Consider the following 26,638-nt stretch of genomic DNA (forward strand, 5'->3'; position numbering starts at 1 on the left):
TCGCTCGCTCCCTCCCCATTTAAGGCTATAACTTGAAACAACAGGAAAAAAAACCCTCTTTGATAAGAAATTGAAAGTCCGGTTTTGAGAAGGACTTGGTCCTGCATGTAGTTCCTTTCTAGGCAGTTTGAGGGCAGTGGCTCATGTTTCTTAGGTACGTACCATGTCCCAGACACTGTCCTGGGTGCCCAGCAAACGTGAATTATCTCCTGGCATCCTGACAACGATCCTGAGTAGGATACCTTATGCCCACCTTACAGCTGGGATACTCAGGCTAGGGGGCTTCAATGACATACCCGGGGTCACCTCGCCAGGAAGTGGCAGGGCCACGACTTGATCTTAGGATCTGCTTGATGCTAAAGCACCTGTTTACGTCCACACCCTCAGGAGGCTTTTCCATGTGTGGCAGTGCAGCTGCCCCCCCCAGAAAACCCTGGTACTTTATTATCTACCTGCCCAGAGAGCGGGGCTTATAAAATAGGAAACCACAGTATTCAACACGGCAATGTGAGTGTGGACGCATGAGGCCTTTTTTTTTTTTTCTTAAAGATTTTATTTATTGGGCGCCTGGGTGGCTCAGATGGTTAAACGTCTGACTTCGGCTCAGGTCATGATCCCAGGGTCCTGGGATCGAGTCCCACATCAGGCTCCCTGCTCCTTGGGAGCCTGCCTCTCCCTTTGCCTCTCTCTCTCTCTCTCTGTCTCTCATGAATAAATAAATAAAATCTTAAAAAAAAAAAAGATTTTATTTATTATTTGACAGAGAGAATGAGAGCGAGAGAGCACATGAGAGGGGGGAGGGTCAGAGGGAGAAGCAGACTCCCCGCCAAGCAGGGAGCCCGATGCGGGACTCGATCCCGGGACTCCAGGATCATGACCTGAGCCGAAGGCAGACGCTTAACCGACTGAGCCACCCAGGCGCCCAAGATTTTATTTATTTATTTGAGAGAGAGAGAGAGCACATGAGAGGGGGGAGGGTCAGAGGGAGAAGCAGACTCCCCGCCAAGCAGGGAGCCCGATGCGGGACTCGATCCCGGGACTCCAGGATCATGACCTGAGCCGAAGGCAGTCGCTCAACCGACTGAGCCACCCAGGCGCCCGAGGCCTTTTTTTCTCAGTACAGACTGCCTACCTGAGGGTCAGATACCCATTTTTACTATTGGATTTAGAATGTTTCTCAACCTTTTTTGTGTGTGTGTGGCTATATGCTAAAATTTTATGTAGACTAAAAGAATGTCAGAATTTTTTAGAAAGAAGTTTCAGCTAACATGACTATTGGATTTGTTTTTGTTTTTGTTTGTTTTCCTTTTCCTGTGCGTATTGAAATAGCACATCTTCGGCAAAAGAGTCTCAGGAGTGTGCTACAGATACAAATCGTGAGGAGGCATGACGTCCTGGCGGCAGGCTTTGATGTCAGACAGGCATGGGGTTGGCGCCTGGCCCTGCCACACAGGAGCGCTGTGTGCTGGGGAACTTACGCTAACTTGAGTTTCCAAAACGAGACAATAGGAAGAGTGCGCTGCCACTAGGGTCCTATGAGGTGGTCATTGCCCAGCTTATGTTAACCACGTGGGAAATTTCGGTTACTGCTATAAAAGGAACTAAGTCAGTCTGTGGAGTGTAGGGTACGATGAAGATATGAACATTCTGGTTCATACCAATGCAGCCTTTATGTAGCTCTTGTAATCCCCCCTCTTATTGGGAGGAATACGAGTAAATGATACGGAAAAATGGCATGGAGCCAGCTGGTAGGTATGAATGCGGTTTTCAAAGCTTCAAAAGGAGAAAATCTAATAAGTCATTTCCCAATGTTGAATTTGTTTACAGTTGGCGGGAAGGGATTCTCCAGTAAGGGCGGAGATGCCAGGAAATCTTCAGCATTATGGAAGGTAGAACTTCTGTTCTTCGATATATAGTATTGGATTTTATTTTATTTTATTTTTTTGGCAAAGGTAAAATCATCAACACTGAATTACATTTGTGCTGTTTATTGGCAGTCATCAGCAAAGGAAATGCTGTTGTTTCCAGTGAATTAAAACTTTATCAGACTCTGAAATTTGGTGTTTTCCAAGTAATGTCTAGCTTCCAAAAAAAAAAAAAGAATATATATTAAGTGGCAATATATTCTGTCTTACATATTCCTGTTTATCATTTACCCAATTGAATTGAGTCATTTCTGTGCTTACTTTTCAGATTTCTTACTGGACCCTTGAACCTTAACGATCCAGAAGCAAAATGCAGATTCCCCAAAATTTTTGTAAATACGGATGACACTTACGAAGCACTGCATTTAATTGTTTATAAGGTAACAACTGCTTTTCCCTCCAGCAGTACAGATTAACGTGAAAGTAAATCTTCCTTGCACACGAGTGAGTGTGCCTGCCTACACACCTCTTAAATATTTCTCAGGACAGATGCTGAAAGTTCTCCTTGTTGTAAAACTCAAAATGGGTGCTTCTCTGGAACAGTGGGTTTATTTTCAGCTCCTTTTCAGTGCTTTTCTTTTCTTTTTTTTTTTTTAAGGTTTTATTTATTTATCTGAGAGAGAGAATGGGAGACAGAGAGCATGAGAGGGGGAGGGTGAGAGGGAGAAGCAGACCCCCTGCTGAGCGGGGAGCCCGATGTGGGACTCGATCCCGGGACTCCAGGATCATGACCTGAGCCGAAGGCAGTCGCTTAACCAACTGAGCCACCCAGGTGCCCCCTCAGTGCTTTTCTTATTAGTGTAAGAATCACTGTCGGACCCTGTCTGAGGCTGTGACTCAGAAGCCTTTGAAGCCCCATGGGCCTCACACATCAGAGGCCAGCAAAGATGGCGGTGCCTCGTCGTTAGATGCCTTCCGGTGCAGGGCTGTGGCCACACTTCAGTGAGTTCTGCTTTCTCGGATTGGAAAGCACGGGCTTGCTGATTCTGTAACGGTAGTCCAGTCATAGCTCAGATATGTTAGGTTGGGTTTTCTAAAGGTGGTTTTGGGTTCAAGAAAGAAGGCTGATAAGCATGTGTGTTTATCTTCTTCCCCACCTGAGAGTATAGTTATGTTTTAATTTGTAAAGGCCTAGAAATGGTGGTGTGAGAGCACAGGGTGGAGGTGAACATCAGAGTGGAGGGATCCTTCTCTCCCTGGAAGGCAGGAAGGGGGTGTAAGTGGGGTGCTGATGAAGTCCGGCCAAGGACGTGAGTGGAGGAGGTGCACTGAGGCAAGAGCCCACATGCCCCCACAGAAACCCAGAGAAGCTCCTGGTTTGGAGACAGCACCTAAGGAGTCAGGAGTGGGAGGTGAGCTTGGAAGGGAGGGGAGTAAGTGAAGTGTTGTATATAAACCAGCCAGCCACCCCTTTTCCCATCCTTAAACACACATAGGCAACTGAGCGTGTATCCCTGGGTAAAAGTCAAAGGTCCTTTTTTGTTTTTTTTCCTAGGATCATGACCTGAGCCAAAGGCAGACATTTTCAGGCGCCTCTCAAGGGTCCTTTTAAAGAAAAACAATCTGGGGGATGCCTGGGTGGCTCAGTCGTTAAGCGTCTGCCTTCCGCTTGGGTCGTGATCCCAGGGTGCTGGGATCAAGCCCCACATCGGGCTCCCTGCTCATCGGGAAGCCTGCTTCTCCCTCTCCCACTCCCCCTGCTTGTGTTGCCTCTCTCGCTGTGTCTCTCTCTAATAAATAAAATCTTAAAAAAAAAAAAAAAAAAATCTGGGGAGCCCTACGTGGCTAGTGTGGATGTGAACACCTGAGAAAAGCGGTGATTTAGGTGCCCGTGTAACTGCTGCCCTCGTCCTGCCCCAGAGCAGAGCCTCCTTCCCTGGTCAGCCACGCACTCCCTCATCCTTTAGTGTGCTTAGAAAAACAAAGCTGTAGATCTTGAACGAAACAAAAATGACTTTGAGAACAGAGAGAACTTGTAAAAATTAACATCCGCAGAGATTAGAGAAGTGTATCTATAAAACTGAAACAGGACATGAAAGACTCAGGGCTAGAGTAAACTTAGGTTAATTGAAAACATAATTCTTAAAATTATTTATTGGGGCAAGATACACATAGCATAAAATTTGCCATTTTAACCATTTTTAAGTGTATAGTTTGGTGACATTAAGTACATTCACAGTATTGGACAGACGTCACCACTGTCTGTTTCCAAAACTCTCTGTCTTCACCCCAAATTCTGTACCCATTAAACAATAACCCTTCAGCCCCTGTCCCCTGAAAATATAATTTTTGACAGGAGAACTTCATTAGAAGTGTTAAAGATAAGTTGCCCTGCCTCAAATATAAGATAAAATGACCAGAGATGAAAATCTTGGGTTCAAGAAAGAAGGTATTGGATTATTTCCAATAATATTGTTGGAACTGATAGAGAAAATCATTGAACACTACATCAAAAACTAATGATGTACTATATGTTGGCTAATTGAATTTAAATTAAAAAAATAATTTTTAAGAAAGAAAAAAATTTTTAAATTAAATAAAATATGGAGAAAAGATGGGAGAGAGGGATTTCTACATCTGATTCATAAAAAGTTGAAGAAATTAGTCAAGTGTATTATGAGCACATTTCCCAGATTGAAAAGGCCCACTGAATGTCTCACACAGTGAATCAGAAAGACCCACTCCAATGCACACAGTGGGCAGTTTCAGAAATATAAAGAGAAGAGCCCAGAAGCTTCCAGAAGGAAAATCAGGTCACCTGTAAATAAAACCGGCATTAGCAGCTGTTTCCTTACTGGCAGCAGATGTTAGGTAAAAAGGAAGGAAGACTTTCAAAGTTGAGAGAGAGAGAGAAAGAGTTTTTTAGTGTAGAATTCTTTGCTGAGCTAAACGATCTCATCACAGGTGAGATCGAAGAAAGGTGTATTAATAGTGAAAAGTCTCAGAAAGGTTACCTCATGCATCCATTCTTCGGGTTTGCATGGGGTTGTATATCAGAATCAGTGAGGAAACCAAGAACAAGAATACCTTGGAATCCACAACAGTGGCCGTGACGCAGGAGAACAGTAAGAAGGAGGCTTGAGGTGATACACCTCTGAGTCGGTGACGAAGTTAGCACCTCTGAGGGATTTCCGCAATGGAACAGGAAGGGGGGCTCTGTTCTGGGTGCAGGGGCTCCAGAATAAAAGATGCTGCATTCATAAAATAGTATGGCTGCGAGATTTGATTGAATGTTGGGGCTGCTAAGGAATGCCACAGGAGGAGAGAATTCCAGGGAAGGTGTACAAACAGACGTGTCTGAAAATGAACCGTAACTGGGGTAGGGCAAAGCCCACTTTTCTAGCAAGTTAAAATCATTCTCCTCTGAATGACACGGGGGAATGACTTTGAACCCTAGTGGAAGAAATATCCTGGTACACTCTGTTGTTTATAGGATTTCCTTTTTTGAGTCAATCAATAGGTAGAATTTTAAATGGGATGATGGCATCACAGTTACTTTAAAATGTTCTTTTTTGCAAAACCGCTTTATTGAGATAAAATTCACATACTGTATAGTTAGCCCATTTAATGTATTCAGTTCAGTGGTTTCTCACTGCAAAGTGCAGGAGTCCCCAAGACCACCCTCGCTCCTGACACACAGTGCTAGCTCAGGGGCCCCCAAGACCACCATCAGGCCCAGGAATTCACTAGAGGTGCTCACAGGACTCAGAGAAGCCAGCACGCTCCCAGTTACAGTTTATTACAGCAAAGGGGTGCAGAGGAAAGACGGTCCAGGGAAGAGGCGCACAGGGCAGGATCCGGGAGTCACCAGGCCCAAGCTTCCAGGTGTCCCCTCCCGGTGGAGCTGCACAGACAGCACGGGGCCTGTTTCTTCTAGCGGGGATGTGTGACGTGTGCGGAGACTTATCATCCAGGGAAGCTCTCTCGAGCCTTGATTTCCAGAGTTTTACTGGGTGTTGGCCCCAGCTCTCCAGAGCTCTGCTGATGCCCCGTGGGCTCGGGGCAGAGGGGATGCTGGCCTGTGGTTTTTCTCTCCTCCTGAAGTCGTGGTCTGGTTTTGGTATCAGGCTTCTACTGGCTGCAGGCTAAGTTGGGAAGTGTTTCCTCATCTCCTGTTTTTTGGAAGAGTTTGTGAAGGATTGCTGTTAATTCTTTGAATAATTGGTCACAATGAAGCCATCTACATCTGGGCTTTTCTTTGTTGGAAACCTTCCCATTATGAAAGAGTCTCCGTCCTTGTTCTAGGTCTTATTGTCTATTTCTTCTCTAGTCGGTTTCAGTTGTTTGTGTCTTACTGGGAATTTGTTCTGCTTGTTATTCAGTATGTTCGTATGTAATTTTTCATAGTGTTATAGCCTTAAAATCTTTTTTCCCCCCATAAATCAGTAATGGTGTCTCCTCTTTAATCCCTCATTTTAGTGGTTTGTGTCTCTTCTCTTTTTGACTTGGTCTAGGCAGTCTAGCTAAAGGTTTTTCAATTTTGCTCATCTTTTCAGGGAACCAACTTCTGGTATTATTTTTTTCATATTGATGTTCTGTTCTCTATTTCATTTATTTCAGCTCTGATCTTCATTATATTCTTCCTTCTCTTGCTTTAGGTTTAGTTTACTCTTTTTTTCTAAGGTCTGAGGATGGAAATTTAAGTTCTTGATTTGAGATCTTCCTTCTTTTTAATACTGTATGTGTTAACGGCTCTGAAGTTATAAAGACTGATGCTGTTAATACTCAGATGTAGTGGGTGTTCTTAAACATTCCTCCATTTGCTGTCTGCCCTTTGGCCAGTTTCCCTCTGGAAATTTGAAGTATTGTTTTTTATAATTTTCTTCAATTACGGTGTTTAGACTGAGGAGAATCCGTGGAGCTCCTCATGCTGCCGTTTTGAACGGGCTCCCTAGTCCTCCGTGGATACCTAACTGATCTGTGTCTGGAGTAACTGTGGCATCTGAGATGAGCATGTAGGTAGGGGAGGGGCGAAGGGTAGGACTGTGTGCCAGCTGACAGTCACTGGGGAAGTGGTGGCCTGCAGGGTTCGTCATGCCATTCTGTGTGCTTTTCTGTGTATTGGAAGTTCTTCAAGTTTTTAAACAAGGGCTTGAAAGGCACATTTAAAAAAAACCAACCTGTAAGGAGTCACGCATGCAGATGCCTGCAGGAACCCCGCAGATGGTAGACCTAAGCGCATGGGGCTTCAGTATGGAGTCATGCTGTCAAACACGGCGTCGCTCGAGTCGGAAGGAGGCCCCGGGCCACTCACCTCCACGAGGCAGCACCTCGGAAAGCAGAGCTGGTGGTTTCAGCTGTGCTGGTATCTCAGGAGAGGCTGGAAGTTGGAATGTTCGTAGGAAACTAGCTGGCGTCTAAGTCAGAATTACACAGAAAGAAACACATGCTGGATGGAACTCGCCTGTGAGCCACGAGCGTTGCAGCCTGTTTATAAGCAGGTGATCATTACGATTCACTTACAGAATAATAGTGCAGGTGTGCTTAGGTATGACTGTGTGGAAAGAGAGGTGCAGCTGCCAGAGGTTGAGAGGAGGGTGTGGGGAGAGGTGCAGAGACGGGGGGCGGGGTAAGTGTGCTCGTGTGAAAAGCTGCAATCCAGGAGCTGCTGCCTGAGACTGTGGCGTGAGAACTGGGCCATCGGGGCTGTGGGGTGACCTGTGGGGAAGCTGGAGCGGGTCCAAACAACGGGGAGGAAGAGGGAAGCTGCTGGGGGCTCATTCCTGTCGTGACGTGAGGAGGGACCCCGTGTGACGTCTGAAGGCCGTGGCACTAGAGCCGTAGTATCTACAGCCGTTAAAAGTGGCCGCCTGCAGGAACGGGCCTCGGGAGGAGCTCTGTGGCTTTCCGTCCTGAGGAGGCCGTGTGTTCTGTGTGACTGTTTCACCACCATGCGGTGTATACCATATACAGTGATACATTCAAACGTGTCTGGTTGTTGGATTTATGGTCTTGGTTGCTGTAGCCAGTGTCCCAACAGCAACGTTCACTATCATGAAAGGGGAGACAAGGGGACATTAATCTGCTGGGGGCTTTTTAACTGCGTTCATGGAAATTTTCAAACATACACAAAAAGAGAGACTAGAAGAATGAATCCCCAGGCGCCCAGCACACAGCTTAATTTAATTAACATGCTGACCTTTCATCTGTTTTCCCTGTACTTTTTTTTTGCTATAACATGTTAGATCATGTCATTTCACTCGTAAATGCTTCAATTTGCATCTCTAATAAGGGCATCTGTTTCCACCTAACCACCATGTTATTAGCACACCTGGCAAAATAAACACTTTCCTTAATGTTCTGTGCTCTCCAGTCCATATCCAGATTTCTCCAGTTGACTAAAAAATATCTTGACCAAGTGATTCAAGTCAAGATTCAAACAAGGCCACTGCATTGGGTCATCGAATTTCTTTTTTGTGCCGTTTTGTAATCTTTGGTTTGTTTTCTCTTCCCAGGCCATGAGTGCAGCTGTGTGCTTTATGATTGATGGTAGGTACACACCTGTATCTGACTTCAGCCCGAGCAGATAAGCCTTTTCTCTTTAACCTTGCTGTGTTCTATCCCTAAACAATAAACATGTTGTCATAGACGCTCTGTGAAGCACAGCTCCCCTCTGTGATCCCTGCCAGGGAACTAGCTCTTCCTCGTATTTTTGACGTCCTGGCCTACCTGCTTCCTAGCGGTGGGCCCTGGGCACCTTTCTGTGCCTCCCTGCCTGTTAAGTGATAATAAGAGTACCTTTATCAAAGGGGGTTTAGGGGGTTAAATGGGGTCGTGTTTGTAAAGGACCAGAGAGCAGCTGGGCCCTGAATGCTGTGTGCTGTGCGTTAAATATTTGACCTTCTTCGGTCTACTGGGGGTAGCCAGCCAATTTACCAGCCCACGGGGTGTGCTTAAATTGATATGCACAATGAGATAGGTCTTCGACTCTTTTACACCTTAAATATAACTTTGACCCTTCTGTTTCTCTTCTCTTTGGGAGGGGAGGGAGAGCCAGTCATTTAATTGTTTTATTTTCCTGATCAGTAAAGTTTTCATTGGAATACTGTAATTAAGACTGTTAGATGAATATTGACCTTTTCGACACAAAGAATTCTAAAACTTACTGGTATTTTTTAAATTACTCATTAGCCTCTGTACAGCCCACGTTGGATTTTTGCCGAAGACTGGACAGCGTTGTTGGGCCCCAGCTCACAGTGCTGGCATCTGACATTTGTGAGCAGTTTAACATCAACAAAAGAATGTCTGGGTTTGTACTTTGCTTCATGTTTACTTTCTGGCATTTAACTGGTTTGGGAAGAAGAAGGGTAGTTTTTACTTAAGAATATGGATGGTAATATCATTTGTGTTTTCTCTGAAGCCAGAGAACAAACGTGCAGTTCAGGCCTGTCTGAAAAGCTCCCTGGGGAACTGTTCCCTGCGCTTTGCTGCTCCATGATGATGGTGGGGCTGGGTCTTCTGCGAATACCTTCCCTCAGCTCTCCCCTGACGGTGGCGTAAACGAATGGGGTGGGGTGTGCTAGCCGTGCCTGTGGGCTGGACCTCGTGAGCACCACCTCACATCCCACTTGACCACCAGCCCAGACTGTAAAATTCACACCGGCAGTGGTAATCAGCAGGGCTTGGGCCTCGTGTAGACGGAAAGTACTTTGCCTCTTGTGCATACATGTAGGGGGGAAAGTTAGCTATGATGTTGGCCTTTAGGGCCTTGGGCTGGAATCTGGTGCCTTGAAGGACTGTAGCTCGAGTAGTGTATCAGGAGACTCAGGTTAAACTCATTTTGGTTCTAAGAACACTGGGAAGTCATTGAACCTCTTTCTACTCTCTTCTCAATGTAGTCATGTTATAAAGATTAAGCGAGCACGTGGGAAGTACTTTGAGAAACAAAAGCCCTCTTTATATGGACTTCTTGTATGTTTGAGAAGTTACTAACGTGTATGAATTTATGTATAACCTGTGTTTGTAGTGATCCCATGCTGTGCCTTTATGGTCTTCCAGAAGCACCAGCCTGTAAAGAGGTCACACACAGGGTCCAGGTGATAGTACGTGTAGGTTCTGTATCTGCGTGTGGATTGTTACTGTCAACAGCTTACTTCGCATTAGAAAAGATAAGGCCAAGAAATGAACGTGCCTGACCGCTTTCCCTCTCGAGGTTTAATTTTTTCCAATTCAATTTAATTAACATATAGTGTATTATTAGTTTCAGAGGTGGAATTTAGTGAATCATCAGTTGCATGTAACACCCAGTGCTCATTCCATCAAGTGCCCTCCTTAATGCCCATCCCCCAGCTACCCCATCCCCCCCCACCTCCCCTCCAGCAACCCTCAGTTTGTTTCCTAGAGTTCAGCATCTCTTATGGTTTGTCTCTTGAGGTTTAATTTTTTCACCATGAAACTGTCAGATTTTTCTGAAGGAAACATAAGTGAGTCAGATCTGTTGGGTATCATGCAAATTATAAACTGCTGAGTGGAGAGAGAGAAGGTGTAGTTCCCTGCTTTCCCCAAACCCCCCCTCCCCTCCCGGGAGATTGCTGGACATGTTAACTGTTCTGCCTGTGCGTTCCGTAGATGTGACGGATTTTAATTAACTCATCAGTGAGTATCTGAGCAAGTCTTGCTTGTCAGGGACCTTCTATTCTGCAAAGGTCAACTTTCCTTGGGATTGTACGGAGGTCATGTCACCTATTTTTCATTTTTCACTTTGGTTTTATTGGTTTTTATAACATACAAGTTTGGGATTTATATAGTCCATCTTATTAGTCACTTCCTTTAGATTTCTCCCTTCGGTGTCATACTTGTGGCTTTCTACCCTGATATAAAAATAGGTTATTTTTATCTCTGGTACTTTTATGGTTTTATCTTCCCATGTTTCAATCTTTAATTCACCTGGAATTTTCAGGGGCTAGAGGAAGGGCTCTCAGATTTTTTCCCCAAATCAATAGTTTGAAGAAAGGAGAGGGCCATGGACATTAACAGTCTAATTTCATTAGAAAGCAGTTTTCTCTCCAATATTTTATTATGGAAATTTCCAAACACAGGAAGGTGGAAAAAATGACGCCGTGAACACACACACAGCCCCCCACTTAGATTCGACAGTTAACCGTTTGCTGTGTATGGTCTAGCACAGCTCCGTCTATCGCAGGGGACAGGTTTTGACTGTTAACAGAACTGCGTAGTATCCGTGGCCCCTGGGAGACGCGCACCTGGAAAACTCGATGGTCGAACACACTAAACTTAGGGCAGAACAGAGACCCTAGAGGCATAGTTGTTTTTGTCTTTGAAAGTTGACCTTAGGGCGCGCCTGGGTGGCTCAGTCGCTAAGAGTCTGCTTCTCCCTCGGCCCCTCCCCCTGCTTGTGTTCCTTCTCTCGCTGTTTCTCTCTGTCAAATATATAAATAAAATCTTAAAAAAAAAAAAAAAAGAAAAAAAGCTGACCTTAGGGTTGCTCTCGACGCATCTGAGATTTTATACGTTGTAAGGGGCTCTCGCTTGCCAGGCTGTTAAGTATCAGCTGACTAGAGGAAAATGCTCTGAATTCAGTACAAAAGATAATGTGCTTTTCTTCTGGAAATCCTGACCCAGATCAAACCATTTTACACGCTAGTCCTAGGACCTCCAAGACTCATCCCAGCTCCTCCCGGCATTGCCGAAGGGTGAGGGGTGCTGACGAGGCAGCCAGCTGTCCCCGTCCTGACCCCAGAGGTCAACGCCAGGTGCCCCGCTGTTCTGTCAGGCTTAGTCCTCGGGGCAGAGCAGCCATAGCGCTGGCTCAGGGCGAGAGGTTTCGTGTTGAATCCATACTCTTAAGCTGCAGTTCTTTTATTTATTTATTTATTTTTTTTACAGATTTTATTTATTTATTTGTCAGAGAGCACAAGTAGGCAGAGAGGCAGGCAGAGGGAGAGGGAGAAGCAGGCTCCCCGCTGAGCAGAGAGCCCGACACGGGCCTCGATCCCAGAACCCTGGGATCATGACCTGAGCCGAAGGCAGCCACTTAACCAACTGAGTCACCAAGGCGCCCCAAGCTGCAGTTCTTTTAATGTTCCTTAGAAAATTGAGGTCACCCCTTTAAAGAATGGCATGAAGTAGGTTTGTTTGGTATTTGGTTTCTATTACTTGTGTGACACCTTGATTTTTTTCTACTCAAGGACTTGGTTTAAGTATTTAAAAAAATTTTTTTAGAGAGTAATTTATGTCCTTAATTTTAATTTCTATTTTTTTAAAACATTTTTTTTGAGAGAGAGAGCAGGAGCAGGGGGGAGAGAAAGAAGCAGACTTTCCGCTGAGCAGGGAGCCCAACATGGGGCTCGATCCCAGGACCCTGAGATCATGACCTGAGCCAAAGGCAGACGCTTAACCGACCGAGCCAGCCAGGCATCCCCTATGTCCTTAATTTTTAAATTCAGAAATATAAATATTGGAAATCTTCTCTCATTTAGCTTGTATGTTTTTAGACTTGTACACATAGGAAAACTGACATATACACAGTGTTCTTTACGGATGGGCTTTTTAAACCATGTCATGTTGTAAATCTGTAGCTTTTAAAAAGTATATGGCATGAACATCATTTTAAACCAATAAATATGGATCTGCCTCTTCTCTTTCAGGGTTTCATGTTACTTAATTGGATAGATGAGCTCTGTTTGTTGAATCCTTGTTGCATTTGATGGGTGGTCTGGTTCTGGCTGCTAGCATTAAAACAGCTCTGTATTAAACCATCTGGTGCATACGTGTACTCATCCTGTTCGTAGATATCCCTGGCATGGAGTTCTGGGGCAGAAGGAATGCGCAGTGACAGTGGGTCACCTCCCACAGGGGCCACCAGCACTCATGCACTGTGCTGTGTCAGACGCCCACTAGGTGACACGGAGGTTGGCATTTCTGTCTCCCACGAACCGCCTGTCCATGTCCATTGGCTCTTCCTGCTCCAGTGCTTTATATCTTTGCTTTTACATCTGTGCTTTTCAGTCATACCACGTATTTTTTTGAGTTTGGTTTTACTATTTTTGATAACATGTCTGGGATTTGTATGTAGTCCATTTCATTGGGCATTTCCTTTAGATTTCTCTCTTCACTGGCCTACTTGCAGCCTTCTATCCCAATATCATTTTTAAAATGCCATTATCGTCTGTGGTACTTGTATGGTTTTATCTTGTGTCTCAGTCTAATTCACCTGGAATTTTTAAGGGCTAGGAGAAGGGCCCTAATTTAAGACTTTTCCCCCCAAATTGATCGTTTTCTGAATTCGAGACATTTGTTTCTGTTTCTTTCACATATTCCTACTCACTAGCCACTTTGAGTGCTAAAATTTGGAAAGGTGTGAGGAGGAGAAGGAGGTACAAAGTTACCGGAAAAGGAGACTCTTTCCTGTGAGCAGTTCTTCTAATCCGTTTTTATCATTTTGAATACATTTGTAAACCAGCCCAGTTCCTTAGGAGGTTGACAGCGCTAGGATTCCTAGTGAGGAGCGCACCCACTGACAGCAGGTTGCTGACAATGAGACTCAGGACGGGATGCCAGGCAGGAGGGAAGCGAGAAGGGATGGGTTGGCCCGGCTGGCGTCCAGAGGGGGTGCAGGGGGAGCAGGAGTGGGGAAGCCTTCCTTCCAGGGCAGAGTTCACGTGCATATTCCAAGGGCTCAGCTGTGCCCCACGTCCTGATTACCCTAGACATGCAAAGGAACAGAGCTGTCCTGTGTAACTCCTAAATTAAGAGCAGTTTTCCTTTTTTACAATCTACACATCGGTCAATTCAGAATCTAGTTTTTTAGTTCGGTTTGTTAAGTGAGGAATAGCCGTCCTCACCTAGAAACCACGTGTCTGGCAACCTGAGCCATCTGGAACGAGGCCCAGAACAAGGAAAACCACCAGATGGTTTCGGTGCTCCCAGCCAGCCATTGACGTCCACAGGGAAACTCCACAAGCAGTCAAGCACCTGCTAAACATCTGCTGATTTCCTCCACCGGTTCAGAGCCTTTCCTGGCGTGCTCTTAAAGTTTGGATGGGCTTTCACATACCTGGTCCTTAAACACTGAAATCTCTGGCAGCTCAGTAAAACTGAAGCTGTTTACTCATGGGAGACCTCCCTGTGACTCTGCCAATCACAGATCCTTGGGTTTTCAGCCAGTTGTAGAAGAAAGAGTCAAAGGGATGCGAAGAAAGGGTTGACAGAGAACAGAAAATCCTCTCTAAAAACAACCACTTAAGACAGGCCCCACCTTTCCATGTTCTTTGAGGATATCGTTACTGTGCTATGATATTTTTAAACCAAACTTTGCAACAGATTGTCAAGAGGAATTCTGCATTTCCCTGTGTTCAGTGTATCTTATATTGACGTAGGTAACTGTATTTAGCATGTTCTTTTTTTAAGAAGGCAAGAAATTTGCATTTCTGTGTTTAGGAAAAAAAAACACTTTGGTGTTTAAAAGGAGTCTTTTCGCTCTTTGGAAGAGATACCAGGTGAATGTGGCGGCTGCTCCTTCAAAACTAGCACAGCGTTCGTTAGATGTTTCTTTCGATAGAACTAAAAGCCTGTAGGATGGATGTTATCCTTGCTGTTTTTATTGTGAGCTTGTCTCTCGTTTTTCTTTTATTAAGAGGACAAGTTAACAGGGAAAAAGCAAGTAGCAATTTTTCTATTCCTGTTTTTACGTTATCCTTGTGGAAGGCGGAGTAGAAAGAGGCCACGTTGGTCCCTGTTGTAACTGCTGCATAGCATTTGCTCATGTAAATTTCCATCGTGGGTACAAAAGAAATAATTTAGATCTTCTTAGAAGAGTATTTTACATATTCTAAGTGAGGGAAAGAGAGAGGCCACAGAGAATGTTTTGGGGTGAAACGGAACAGCCAGGACTGGAAGCCTGATTGTGGCTGGGTAGAAGTTTGTCTGCCTGGACAGCAAAATTCCCAACTCTTTCCACATGTCTTTGAAATGTTCCGTCCTCCCAGTGTTTCTCGTAGTTATACTTGCTTTTCTTAGTTTTAGGGGCCTACTTAAAAACATATTCTGGTTTTGTTACGAATTCTCTTTTCATTTTCCTGGACACTAAGCCATCCACATTCTTTCTTTGCCTAGATGTAAAGTATTACAGTAGTAACCCACTTTTCCAGAGGTCGGATTTCCGGCACCCTCAGCCCACCAGAACATGGCTGCTAACCCAGAAGTAAGCAGAGAAGGCTTCTGAGCCCCCCAGTGGCAGGGCTGCTCAGACTGTCACCACACCCGAGTGTAACTGAAGTAAGGGTGCAGTGAGCAGGGAGGGCGGGAGGCCCCGGGAGCTGTGTCCTCGCTGTCGGAGGGGCTCCCTCAGGAGCCCAGACTTGGACCTGGGAGACAGTGTGGTAGCCTTGGCCAGTCGTTTCAAATAGTAAAAGATGTATTCCAATTAAAATATTCATTACGCTTCAGCAGAAAAGCCTAATACGCCTTAGAACGGTCTCCCTCTAGGGTGGTGAAAGCTTTGTTACAGAAGTAAGCTTCAGTTCTGTGGTGGATGATATACAGGGAGCGCATTCGTTCCCCAGCACCGTGGGATAAGGGAGCCGTTACTCCCCTAGAACGGGACGGCAAACAGCTTCTGCAAAGGGCCACATCATACGCATTTCAGATTTTGTGGGCTGTGTAGGTCGCAAATACTCAACTGTCGCTGAAGCGTGGAAGTGGCCAAAGACGGTACGTGAACATACAGGTGTGGCTGTGTGCCGCTAAAGCGTTGTTTAGGAAAAAGGCCACGGTTGGCCCCAGGGCCTCTAATTGTTTGCTGACGCCTCTGCTAGAAGACAGGTGGCCTGTGTGTAGTTTGCACTTTTTTAAAAAATTCAAAACGCGGAGACTAGTCAAGTGATTGCCATTTCTAAAGCACTATTATGGAGAAAATCATCACAAAAATGCTTATAATACTGGTTTTTCAAAAAAAGATAAACTTCACCTATCTGGAAAATTCCATCATATTGATCACGGTTATCAAGTAAGTTACTAGTGAACAAAGAGCCTATTACATCTTAACTGAGATTCTTGATTTGAAGGCCCAGCGATCGAAAATACAAGGCCTTAGCCACATGGATTTAAGGTTTTAACAATGTAGTGCTGTTGTTTGGATAATTATTCTTTGAGAATGTTACCATTTTAATGACATGTTTTCACAGGTCTGAAAAAGAACCCCAGTTTAAGTTTATCTACTTCAACCATATGAATTTAGCTGAGAAAAGTACAATTCACATGAGGAAAACACCTAGTGTGTCACTTACATCCGTGCATCCGGATTTAATGAAGATTCTGGGTGACATCAACAGTGATTTTACTAGGTAATTCTAACAACTTCTCAACTTAGGTGTTCCCTTTCTAAGGAGAGAAGAGGCATTGAAGGAATCCTCTTCAAAGGAGTGGCCCCGAGCCGCCTCAGAGGGCCACCCTTCCAAGGAGATCAGGAGGCCCCGAAGTCACTGGTCACTTGCACGTGACTCCCCACACTTTTCAAGTGACTGGTTTCCAGTTTCTGGTCTTAGCATGTGTGTGTCTTTCACGCTGTAGCTAACCCTATAACAAACTGTTGAATTTTGGAACTCGTGTCTTGCAGAGTGGATGAGGACGAAGAAGTCATTGTGAAGGCAATGAGCGATTACTGGGTTGTCGGGAAGAAGTCTGACCAGCGGGAGCTGTATGTTATTCTGAATCAAAAAAACGCAAACCTGATTGAAGTCAATGGTAAATAGGCTTTGGTACTTGAGCAGAACGTGAGTGCTGTCCATTCAGTGTGCCGGGAAACCTGCTAGAGAGTGAGTCACGACTGGGGGGATGTTGAGCAGATGCCTGTTGCTTAAAGGAAACCACGGTTTGATCCATTCTGTGTTCTTCTGTAGCACCGTGCCTTGAAAAAGTACATGAAAAACTTCCCTGTGTTACAGGAGACCTGGCAGTGCCTGAAGGAAAATTTTCTGTAATGCTAAAAGGAAAAAAAAATCCCATGGCTTTATTCACCGTGTATAAAAATGTCCACTTTTATTCCCGGTGATAAAGAGCCATCCCGAGGCAGAGCTGTCAGGTTCACTGCACGGGTTACAGCCCTCTGTCGGTGGCTGAGCCGACCAGTAGCGCGGGACCTCCCGCCCGCCTTCCAGTTGTCTGGTCCCGAGCGCACTGTGGTTCCAGGGATCGCCTCGGCTGATCCTGACAGCTGCTTGTGCTGGGGAGGGTGGTGTCCCCTTCACTGCCTCGGGCTCTCCTGCTGCTCCGCTTGAGCGGGACGGTGGGGCACTGCTCTACGTAGGAGAAAAGTTAGGTGTGTGGTTTTGTTTTCTGCACAAATCTGCTAGGACGCAGTACATTTTTCTCTTACTAGTACTTGTAGCAAGAGTCGTGTGCATTAGAAACAGCAGTGAATGCACCCAGCGCAGGGGGAATGGAGTCATGATGGTGCCGCCCCCGGGGGAGCACTTGAACCGCGGCCCGGGTGGCAGCTAGGGTTCCTGGAGGGTTGTACCTGATTGTCAGCGTTTTAGAAGTTGCACTCCAGTCCCCCAGCCCGTGGGTGTGTCAGGCGCTTGCGCCTCCCCCGGCCCTGAGGAGCACTGAGGTCTCGGGGCACTCAAAGCTTTTGTTGTCCTTTCTCTTGATTGATGAACATTTCTGACCTAGGCCTCGGAGCTTCAAGGTCAGTAAATGCAGACATTTATTCCCAACTCTATTCCAGAAGAGTTTAAAGTACTAACGTATATCCTATAACCTTTTAAGTGAAAACCTCAGTTTCTCACTCCCGTTTTCTGCCTTTTTTTTTTTTTTTTTTTTTTTTGCAGAAGAGGTAAAGAAACTTTGTGCAACGCAGTTCAATAACATATTCTTCTTGGATTGACCCGTAATGACTCGCCGAAACATCTTTTAAAAAACAGCTCAGCAGGCATTTTGTTTACCGCTGCAGGTTCTCGGTCATATTATTGACTGAATTAATGACAATAGTAAAGCAATACTTGCTTTGAAGAATCAAATTTCTACTCAGTCCGATGATCCGCTGGGGTTTTTAGATTTTAAATATTTATGTGGAAATAATTAAAGGTAGTCGGCTACATCTCTTTCATTCAATTCTTTTGACATTATGTGAATATTTTATTGGAAAATAAGACAAATAAATTGTTAAGGTTTTTAAAATTCTGGTTTGGCTTTGAGTCTCTCACCTGTTGCTTGCTTGTGGACCACTCCGCTCAGAGGGCCCCTGGCTCGTCCTTGGGGATATTCTAGCAGCTAGAGCTTCTCGGAGTTCGGGTCCCTTCCCTGGTCACTAGATCTGTGGTAGCGAACCCAGAGCATTTGGCCAAAGTAATTGCTAGACTTGGTTTTTCTCTTGAGTACGAATGTGATTTTTAGACCACGTATAATACAAAGGACTGAATGGAAGTGCCCCAGTGTGGTCTAAACGGCAAGCATTCTTCATTTGTCGTGTAGAACCCCCAAGTGGCCACAGCTGCTTAAGGTGTCCTCACAGCTGAGATGTAGCCTGGCTGGAATTTTTGTTGCCGTTCTCATGTCTTATGTAACTTAGCCTTTCCATTATGAAATCATGAATCACTCTTCACCCATGAGTTACCTGAGACTGTGTCTCTTTCTGGCAATAGAAGGCATTCGGTATCATCGATTCATTGCTGACTTATTAATTGCAGCACAATTAGATCATGGTCTTGGATGTATCCTTTGAAGTTGTACTTTTCAACCTAAAATGCAGTCAGTGTTTATTCTCTATTGCAGTCCTGTTTCTGTGTTCAAACTTTTCAGTTTCCTTGCTTATCCTTACTAAATGTTTGTCTTTTTGATCTGCTTCCTCCCTATAATTCTGCCAGCTTTTGCAAGGCCAAGATGTAAGACGTTTATGAATAATCCATCTTTTGAGGGGTTGGTCCTTTTATCATTATTTCTGGGTTTATCCCTGTTCAGTTGTTTGCTTTATATTGTTCTTTATTTTTTTTAGAGAGAATGAACAGGCAAGGGGGTGGAGGAGCAGAAGGAGAGAGAGAATTTTTTTTTTTTTTTTAAGATTTTATTTATTTATCTGACAGAGACACAGCGAGAGAGGGAACACAAGCAGGGGGAGCGGGAGAGGGAGAAGCAGGCTTCCCGCCGAGCAGGGAGCCCGATGCAGGGCTCGATCCCATGACTCTGGGATCATGACCTGAGCCGAAGGCAGACGCCCAACGACTGAGCCACCCAGGCGCCCCAAGAGAGAGAGAATCTTAAGCAGGCTCCACACTCAGCACAGATTCTGACACCAGGCTTGATCTCACGACCCTGAGATCATGACCTGAGTCACCCTGGCGCCTCTAAATTCTGTTCTAATATTGCTTACGATTCAAGTTATCTCAACTAGATTTTCCTAGTACATCTTTTTTCATATTTTACTTTCATCCTTTGGTTTTAAGAGGTTTCCCTTGTAAAGAGTAACAGTGAAGTGAATTTCGATTTTGAACTCAGTCTAATTATCTGGGGGCCTGGGTGGAGGAAGAGGGGAGTTGAACCTGCTCACAATGGTGAGGTGTATTGGCACTTTCCCCACCATCTTTGGTGATTTCAGTTTCCAGCCTTTTTCTTTGTCGTTTTCCCTTTCCCCAGCTTCATGTTGGATGATCGTTTCCTTCCTTCCACTAGTTTGGAAGCTGTAGATTGTATTTTCTTGCTTTTGGTGGTTACCCTTAAATTTAACACAAATTAGCATAACATTTTCTAACACAGACTTAAAGTTTCACTTACTGCTGGCTGCACACCTATTCCTCAGCCTTTCTGTCTTGGCCTTTTGTCCCTGCAGTTTTTGCAGTGCTGGGGAACTGGTGGGAGCAGGGAAGGAGTGGATACAAGGCAGCACGTGAGGACAGGTACAATTTGGATACAGGGTGGTGACGGGCATAGGAGGTGGTCCAGGCTCTGGCAGGGAGCCCTGAAGAAATGTTTAAATAAATCTGTCCACCACCGACGGTCTTCTGATGAGTTTTAACAGATTCTAAACTTCATCTCCAATACTGTACTTTGAAAATAGCACACGGGTATTAAATGCATGTGCCTTCAATATATATATATTTTTTTTTAATTATTCAGCTCCGTTTTCAAAATGCAGGCATTTCTGTGATTCAGCCACATAAGAAACATGAAACGCAGTGGCCCAGGCAGTGGTATTTCAAAGACACTATGACAAGAAGTAAGACACAATTTTATTGGTCAGGAAATGTGTTACCATGCTTCCATTGTAAGCTCCTTTTACATCTGCTTGTTCTTGGGGCTCGTTTCCAAACCCAGTAACTTCTACTTTTTCTTTTTCTTACTTATGACGGGCTTGCTGGATTGGGACACTGCCGTGTCCTCTTTAGGGGGGCTCAGTGTGAAACTTGAGGATGGGGCATCCTCCGGTTCCTTGAGCACAGTGATGTCGACATCATAGTCTGGTCTTCTGGCCTCTTCCTCTCTCAAGGTGTTCAGCCTAACACAAGAAGCAAACACAGGAAGGTACCTTTGATTTTTCTTTGCAATTTCAAAACCAGTTTTATGCTGTATTATGTTTATGCCTAGTAGGCCATACCTAGATTTCAGTAGTTTTTGTAAGCAGAACTGTAAATTGTCCTCAGTTTGCCTGAAATATAAAGTGATGCCATGTCTAGACAGTCCAGAAGAAAATTTTCATGTATCTAAAGTGATTTTTGAACCATTTTCCTCTGTAGCAACTTAACAGCTAGTGAGTGGCCTTTTAAAATATTCTTGTGGTCTTTGCCCGTAAGTATAGTTTAATGCTTTCTTCAACAGACCAACAGGCTTGACGTGTGCTTTGCAAAGAGCAGGCTTTAGCACTCTGGCCAGATGTGACTGCACAGTTCTCAGCCATGGTTCTAGAAAGGTAGGCGAACGGCAGGTAGTGGGTGCTCACCATGTGCCAGGCACCGTTCCAGACACTTTACAGCATCAGCTCACTAAATCCTCACAACAGCCTGATGGGGGATTATCTGCACTTACAGATGGGGACACCAAAGCACAGTGAGTGGTCCTTGCCCAGGGCCACCGACCTGTCAAGGGGCGGGGTTGGGATCTGAACCCGGTCGCCTAGCGCTGGGGCCGCTCAGCTGCTGCGGGGCCTCGCCTCTCTGTGCGTGCTTTGGGGCCCAGATGTTCTCACCACCTGAGAGAACCGGTGGTCACAGGCAGGATCCTTCTGACAATTCCAGGTTCTCGGAGGAGCTGCCTCCTTTAGGAATTTGTATACTTTTAATGAAAGCATTTGGTCCACAGAGATGGGAAGGAAAGATGGAGGAGAGGAGCTGAGAGGTTCTGTAAGGTTACCTTGCTTCCAACTCATTGTTTTCGAGTTTCCTCTGGTGGGCCGTGGCCGCGTGATGCAGCCTGTCCTCCCTTATTTTCTCCTTGAGGATTTCTTCACGTTTATGTGCAGGGAACAGTATATTCATGAAAAAGATATACATACTCGTGACCCACACAGCAAGTTTCTCTTTTTGTTCGTCCTTGGATTTTTCTTTTCTCTCTGGAAGAAAGTTTAAAATGAGCATGAATACAATTCCAGTTCTGCCACTTCCCACGATGCCTGAGCATCCTCATCCCCTGTGAGAGGGGATGATGCTGTGCTTCCCCCAAGCCTTGGGAGGGGTAAGGTAACCACAAAGTGCTTCACTGCCTACCTGGAACAAGGCAAGTGTCAGTAGACCAGAGCTACGATTGTCAACATGTTGAGTCTCCTGGTATTTTTTTCTAAATGGATAAGTATTTTGGTTTTCTAAAATTAAAACTATGGAAAATTTGCATCTTCCATGTTTCACAGGGGAAAAAAAAACCCTTGGTTTTTGCATGCATTGTCTTTAAAGGCAGTTTTCATTAAGAAAATAATGTAAGAAGATTTTTTTAAAAGATTTAGAGACTGCAAGTAGGGGGAAGGGGAGAGGGAGAGAATCTCAAGCCGACTCTGCACTGAGCACAGAGCTCCATGTGGGACTCGATCTCCCAACCCTGAGATCATGACCTGAGCCAAAACCAGGAGTCAGACGTTCAACTGTCTGAGCTACCCAGGTGCCCCATGAAAGAAGATTTTTAACTAACTCTTCATTGGTGAGAGTTGCTTCACATCTACTAGGGCCAACAGATAGCCACTGTGGAATATGTTTAAATAGCTGATTCTGGGAAGATAATGCTTTGGACTGTTCTGTAATACCAGTAAGCTCTGAGATCTCTCAAGACAACAAGTGTTTTTAGACTGTCTCTAGCGTGGGCTACTCTGCTGTGTGAGGGCTGGGCTGGGTGAGGAGTGTGGGGATGGGCACAATGGAAAGGTAAGGTCCTGTGAATAGTCCAGCTTCCCATCCCAGGAGCCACTGTGGCGAGCACAGAGTGGAACACTAATAGGAAGAACCTCGATACCAATGCCCAATTTTACAGAGACTGAGGGAAGCCTTCATCGGCACTTCCCACAGGAGTTCCTAGGTTCTAGAACATCAGTATAATCCGTGGCGGGCCTAGCCTTGGGAGAATGTTGTGCATGGAAGTAACTGATGAAGAACAACTCACTGGGATTGTTGACCCTCTTCCAGGCTCTGGGCACCATGTCACCGGGCAGGCCCAGCCTCTGCTTCAGAAGTAGCAGGGTGCAGTAGTTAAGAGCACAGACATGAGCCAAACAAGTTAGAGTCAAGGCTCAGCTCTGCCACTTACTAGCTCTACGATCTACAAGTGAATATCTGTGCCTGGTTTCCTCTTCTGCAAAAAGGGAACCATCGAGGACCCATGTCACAGAGGTGGTATGAAGGTTAGATGATTTAATAGTGGTTTTCCCACAAGCCATGTTTGCCAAAACAAATTATTATAAAAGATGATGCACCAGGAAAAAATATCTGCCAAATAGATAAATAATGACTTGTATCCAGGTTACATAAATAACTCAATGAGACAACCCAATAAAAAAAATTTAAACACACCACTAAGTGTTGGCCAGGACATGGAAAGACCAGATCTTCTCATACATTACTGATGGCAGATAGAATGGTATGGCCAATTAGGGAAACAGCCTGGCTAGTTACATCACACAACAATTCCACTGCTAGATATCTATCCAAGAAAAGTGAAAATATGTCCACCATGCCTTGACGCCAGTTTTCACTATTCGTGATAGCCCAAAGTGGAAACAGCCCGGCTGTCCATCCCAACCGATGAAGAGATTAAATGTGGTTTATTCATACAATGGAACACTACTCAGCTATGCAAAGGAACAAAATACTAAGACCTGTTACAGCATGAATGAATCCCAAAGTAATTACAAGTGAAAGAGAGATACAATGGACACAATTCCATTTATATGAAATGTCCAAGAAGAGCAAATGCATAAGGAGAGAAAGTAGGTCATTGGTACCAGCCGCCCCACAACACCTGATGCCCCTCACCCATGTAACATTAGTGGGAGTGAGCCCTCACAGCATGTGGGCCAGGGAGAGACCACAAACTTGAGTTTTAGCACCCACCTTGGGAAAGCAAAAGGGAGGCTGCCAGCACTCAGCCTGGTATATCACAGGATCGAGAGAAGGTGCGTGGGCTTAAGAATTCTGCCACAAAAGGGACCAAGAAATGTTGAACAGGTGTATCCTCAGGTGGTCTGAGAAAGCTTCAGAATCCCTAGCAACGCCGAAGGAAGGTTTTGTTAGTGGAGACTTCAGGGGCAAAGATAGCAACACAAGACTTCAAGGAACACAAACCATCTAAGAAACGTGACACCACGGCAAGAGCACAGTAATCTTCCGGTAACCAGCCCCAAAGGTACAGAGGTCTGCGACTGACCTGACTGAGCATCAAAGTAGCCATTTGAAGGACACTCAGGGAGCTACAAGCACACAATTCCATGAAATCAGGAAAACCACCTACGAACGAAAGTTTCTAACAAGGAGATGGAAATCAAAAAATCAAATTGTGGAGCTGAGAAATACAGTGCATGAGATGAAAATGCGGTAGAGCATCAACCACAGAATGGATCAAGTGGAAGAAAGACTCTGTGGACCAAAAGGAACTTTTGAATTAGTATTGTTTAGATTTCATTAACTTAGCATGGTTTAGCCTCTGGGAATTCAGCAGTGATCTCCCTGCTCAGGTGGTTTTTATGCAACCCCCTCCCCTTTCCCAGGGGAGAAACAGGGTTTTTTTGTTTGTTTGTTTTAATCTTCGTCACGTTTTCAGGTCTTGGTTATACTGATTTTGTTAAATGAACTTTTTTTTTTTATGCTTGGAGTTTTAAAAATAAGCATGTAAGAACAATTCTTAATTGGTACTGTCTTTTAAGTTTTTTGCTCATAAAATTAAATTTAGGAGAGCAACTTTTTGATGATTTTCCCCCATGATTATTCAGGTTTTCTGTATTTTTCTGAGTCTATTTTTGTTATTAATATCTTCCTAGAAAATAATTTCAAATTTTTCATATGTATTAGCTTAGAGATGTATATAGCATCCTTTCACTACACTTAAAAAAAAAAAAATCTTGTCTGTGAGGATTTTTTCCTTCCAAGTGAGATGGTATGCGTTCTATAACTCTCGTCCTGACTACACTAGGTTGGGGGTGTCTATCTTCTCACATAAAGAACCAGCTTTCAGAATGATCAATTTTAGTAACTTTAGTATTTTTGTTTTATGTATAATTTGAGTTTATATTTTTGTCAGTGCCTTCCTCCTACTCTCCTTGTATTTCATTACTCCTCCCTTCTACCCTTTTGGGCCAAATATTGAAGTTACAATGTTTTCTTGTTTAATAGTGAAAACATTTAACACTATACATTTTCTCAGGCTATAGTTTTGACCATGTCTCATAGGGAATGTTTCTATTATTTCACTTTTCTAAGTATTCTCAGAAATGTAATTTTATTTTTCTCTCAGGATTATTTAGAATAGAGGAACTCATATTTGGTGGGGCTTTTTGTTGTATTGGTTTTGCTTTTAATGTCCAAATGGTTGTGTGATATTTTACTTTTTAACTCAACACACCTGGTCCTTTTTTAATAGGAAGAGCCCAGTGGCATTGGATGACCCCAGCCAAAGGAGAGGGATGAAGCTGGAAGCCACAGTGTGGACAGGGCTGAGTAATGACCTGGGAGTTGGGGAAGTGGAGGCAGCAGATAGGATTTTAGCAGGAAAAGGGGTCATATTAGAAGGAATATGAGGCACCAAATAAGGGTTTTGTTTTTAACTTGAGCATCTTTAAAGACCATCTTACCTCATACACAAAAATAAAATGGATTGAAGACCTAACCAGAAAACTTCTAGAAGAGAACATAGGCAGTAGTTTCTGACATTGGCCCTAGTGGCATTTTTCTAGATGTGTCTCCTGAGGCAAACAAAAGCAAAATTAAGCTATTGGGACTACATCAAAATAAAAAGCCCCTGCACAGTGAAGGAAACCATCAACAAGACAAAAAGACAACCTACAGAATTGGAAAAGATGTTTGGATATGATATATCTGATAGGGATTAATATCCAAAATATATTAAAAAACCTATCACCAAACCCAAATAATCCTATTAATAAATGGGCAGAGGACCTGAATATGCATTTGTCCAAAGAAGACATACAGATGGCCAACAGACACAAAAAGATGAACATCACTTAGGAGAAATGCAAATAAAACCCACAATGAGAGATCACATCTGCCAGAATGGCTCGTCACAAACAGGAAATAAGTGTTGGCAAGGATGTGGAGGAAAAGGAACCCATGCGTACTCTTGCTGCACTGAATGCAAATTGGTACAACCACTGTGGAAAATGGGATGGAGGCTCCTCAAAAAGTTAAAATTACCATATGATCCATTAGTTCCACTACTGGGTATTTATCCAAAGAACATGAAAACACTAATTTGGAAAGATATATGCACCCCCATGTTTATTGCAGCATTATTTACAATAGCCAAACATGGGAGCAACCCAGGTGTCTATCCATAGATGAATGGATGAAGGTCTGTGTGTTTATGTATATATATGTATACACATGTGTGTGTATATATGTATGTACATATTTAGACACATGTATGCATACAGTGGAATATTACTCAGCCATAAAAAAGAATGAGATCTTGCCATTTGCAACAACATGGGTGGACCTAAAGTGTATAATGTTAAATGAAGTCTGTCAGAGACAAATACCATATGATTTCACTCATATGTGGAATTTAAGAAACAAATGAATAAAGTAAGAAAAAAAAGACAAACTTTTAAATACAGTGAACTGTTGATTGCCAGAGAGGTGAATGGGGGGGATGGGTGAAATTAAAAAGGGGTTCAAGAGTACATTTATCTTGGGGCACCTGGGTGGCTCAGCCAGTTAAGTGTCTACCTTCAGCTCAGGTCATGGTCCCAGGGTCCTGGGACCGAGGCCCACATCAGGCTCCCTGTTCAGCAGGGAGTCTGTTTCTCCCTCTGCCCCTCACCCCACTTGTGCTCTCTCTCAAATAAATAAATAAAATCTTAAAGAAAAGCATACACTTATCTTGATGAAGAGAGCAATGTGTAAGATTGTTAAATTATATTGTACACCTGAAACTAACACTGTGTTAATTATACTTCCAATTTTTAAAAAAGTGAATGAGACTTCTGAGAGAGACAAATCAACTGTATAAGGAGATAGTCAATAGTATCAGGCTTGAGAGATGGACATGCAGGGCCCACATTGGAGGAAGAGCTGTCCTAACAGACTGTGACAACTTGGTAAGATCATGCT

General features: G+C 44.2%; 2 protein-coding genes across 4 annotated transcripts in view; one reads left to right on the forward strand and one right to left on the reverse strand.

Moving 5' to 3' along the window:
- CCZ1 (CCZ1 homolog, vacuolar protein trafficking and biogenesis associated) overlaps positions 1-18,065 on the forward strand; it is a 30,824-nt gene extending 12,759 nt beyond the window's left edge. For 2 of the 3 annotated variants that reach the window (XM_045875819.3, XM_064593309.1), the window contains 7 exons: positions 1,828-1,889; positions 2,194-2,305; positions 8,381-8,414; positions 9,057-9,174; positions 16,070-16,228; positions 16,501-16,628; positions 17,717-18,065. In XM_045875819.3, the coding sequence (XP_045731775.1) occupies positions 1,828-1,889; positions 2,194-2,305; positions 8,381-8,414; positions 9,057-9,174; positions 16,070-16,228; positions 16,501-16,628; positions 17,717-17,772 (669 nt within the window). In that variant the 3' untranslated portion in view covers positions 17,773-18,065. Of the gene's footprint in view, positions 1-1,827; positions 1,890-2,193; positions 2,306-8,380; positions 8,415-9,056; positions 9,175-16,069; positions 16,229-16,500; positions 16,700-17,716 lie in introns of all 3 variants that reach the window. The other variant, XR_010412030.1, reaches the window with a different exon arrangement.
- Positions 18,066-20,107: 2,042 nt separating this feature from the next.
- LOC123844869 (radial spoke head 10 homolog B-like) overlaps positions 20,108-26,638 on the reverse strand; it is a 54,928-nt gene continuing 48,397 nt past the window's right edge. The window contains exons 18-19 of the mRNA XM_045875820.3: positions 21,228-21,426; positions 20,108-20,376 (exon numbers count right to left, since the gene is read on the reverse strand). Of these exons, the coding sequence (XP_045731776.1) occupies positions 20,202-20,376; positions 21,228-21,426 (374 nt within the window). The 3' untranslated portion in view covers positions 20,108-20,201. The remainder of the gene's footprint in view (positions 20,377-21,227; positions 21,427-26,638) is intronic.

This window comes from Mirounga angustirostris, unplaced genomic scaffold (genome assembly GCF_029215605.1).
Source record: "Mirounga angustirostris isolate CCGP_5_RB_7025 unplaced genomic scaffold, mMirAng1.0.hap1 SCAF_5, whole genome shotgun sequence".
In the NCBI taxonomy this organism is placed as follows: Eukaryota; Metazoa; Chordata; class Mammalia; order Carnivora; family Phocidae; genus Mirounga; species Mirounga angustirostris.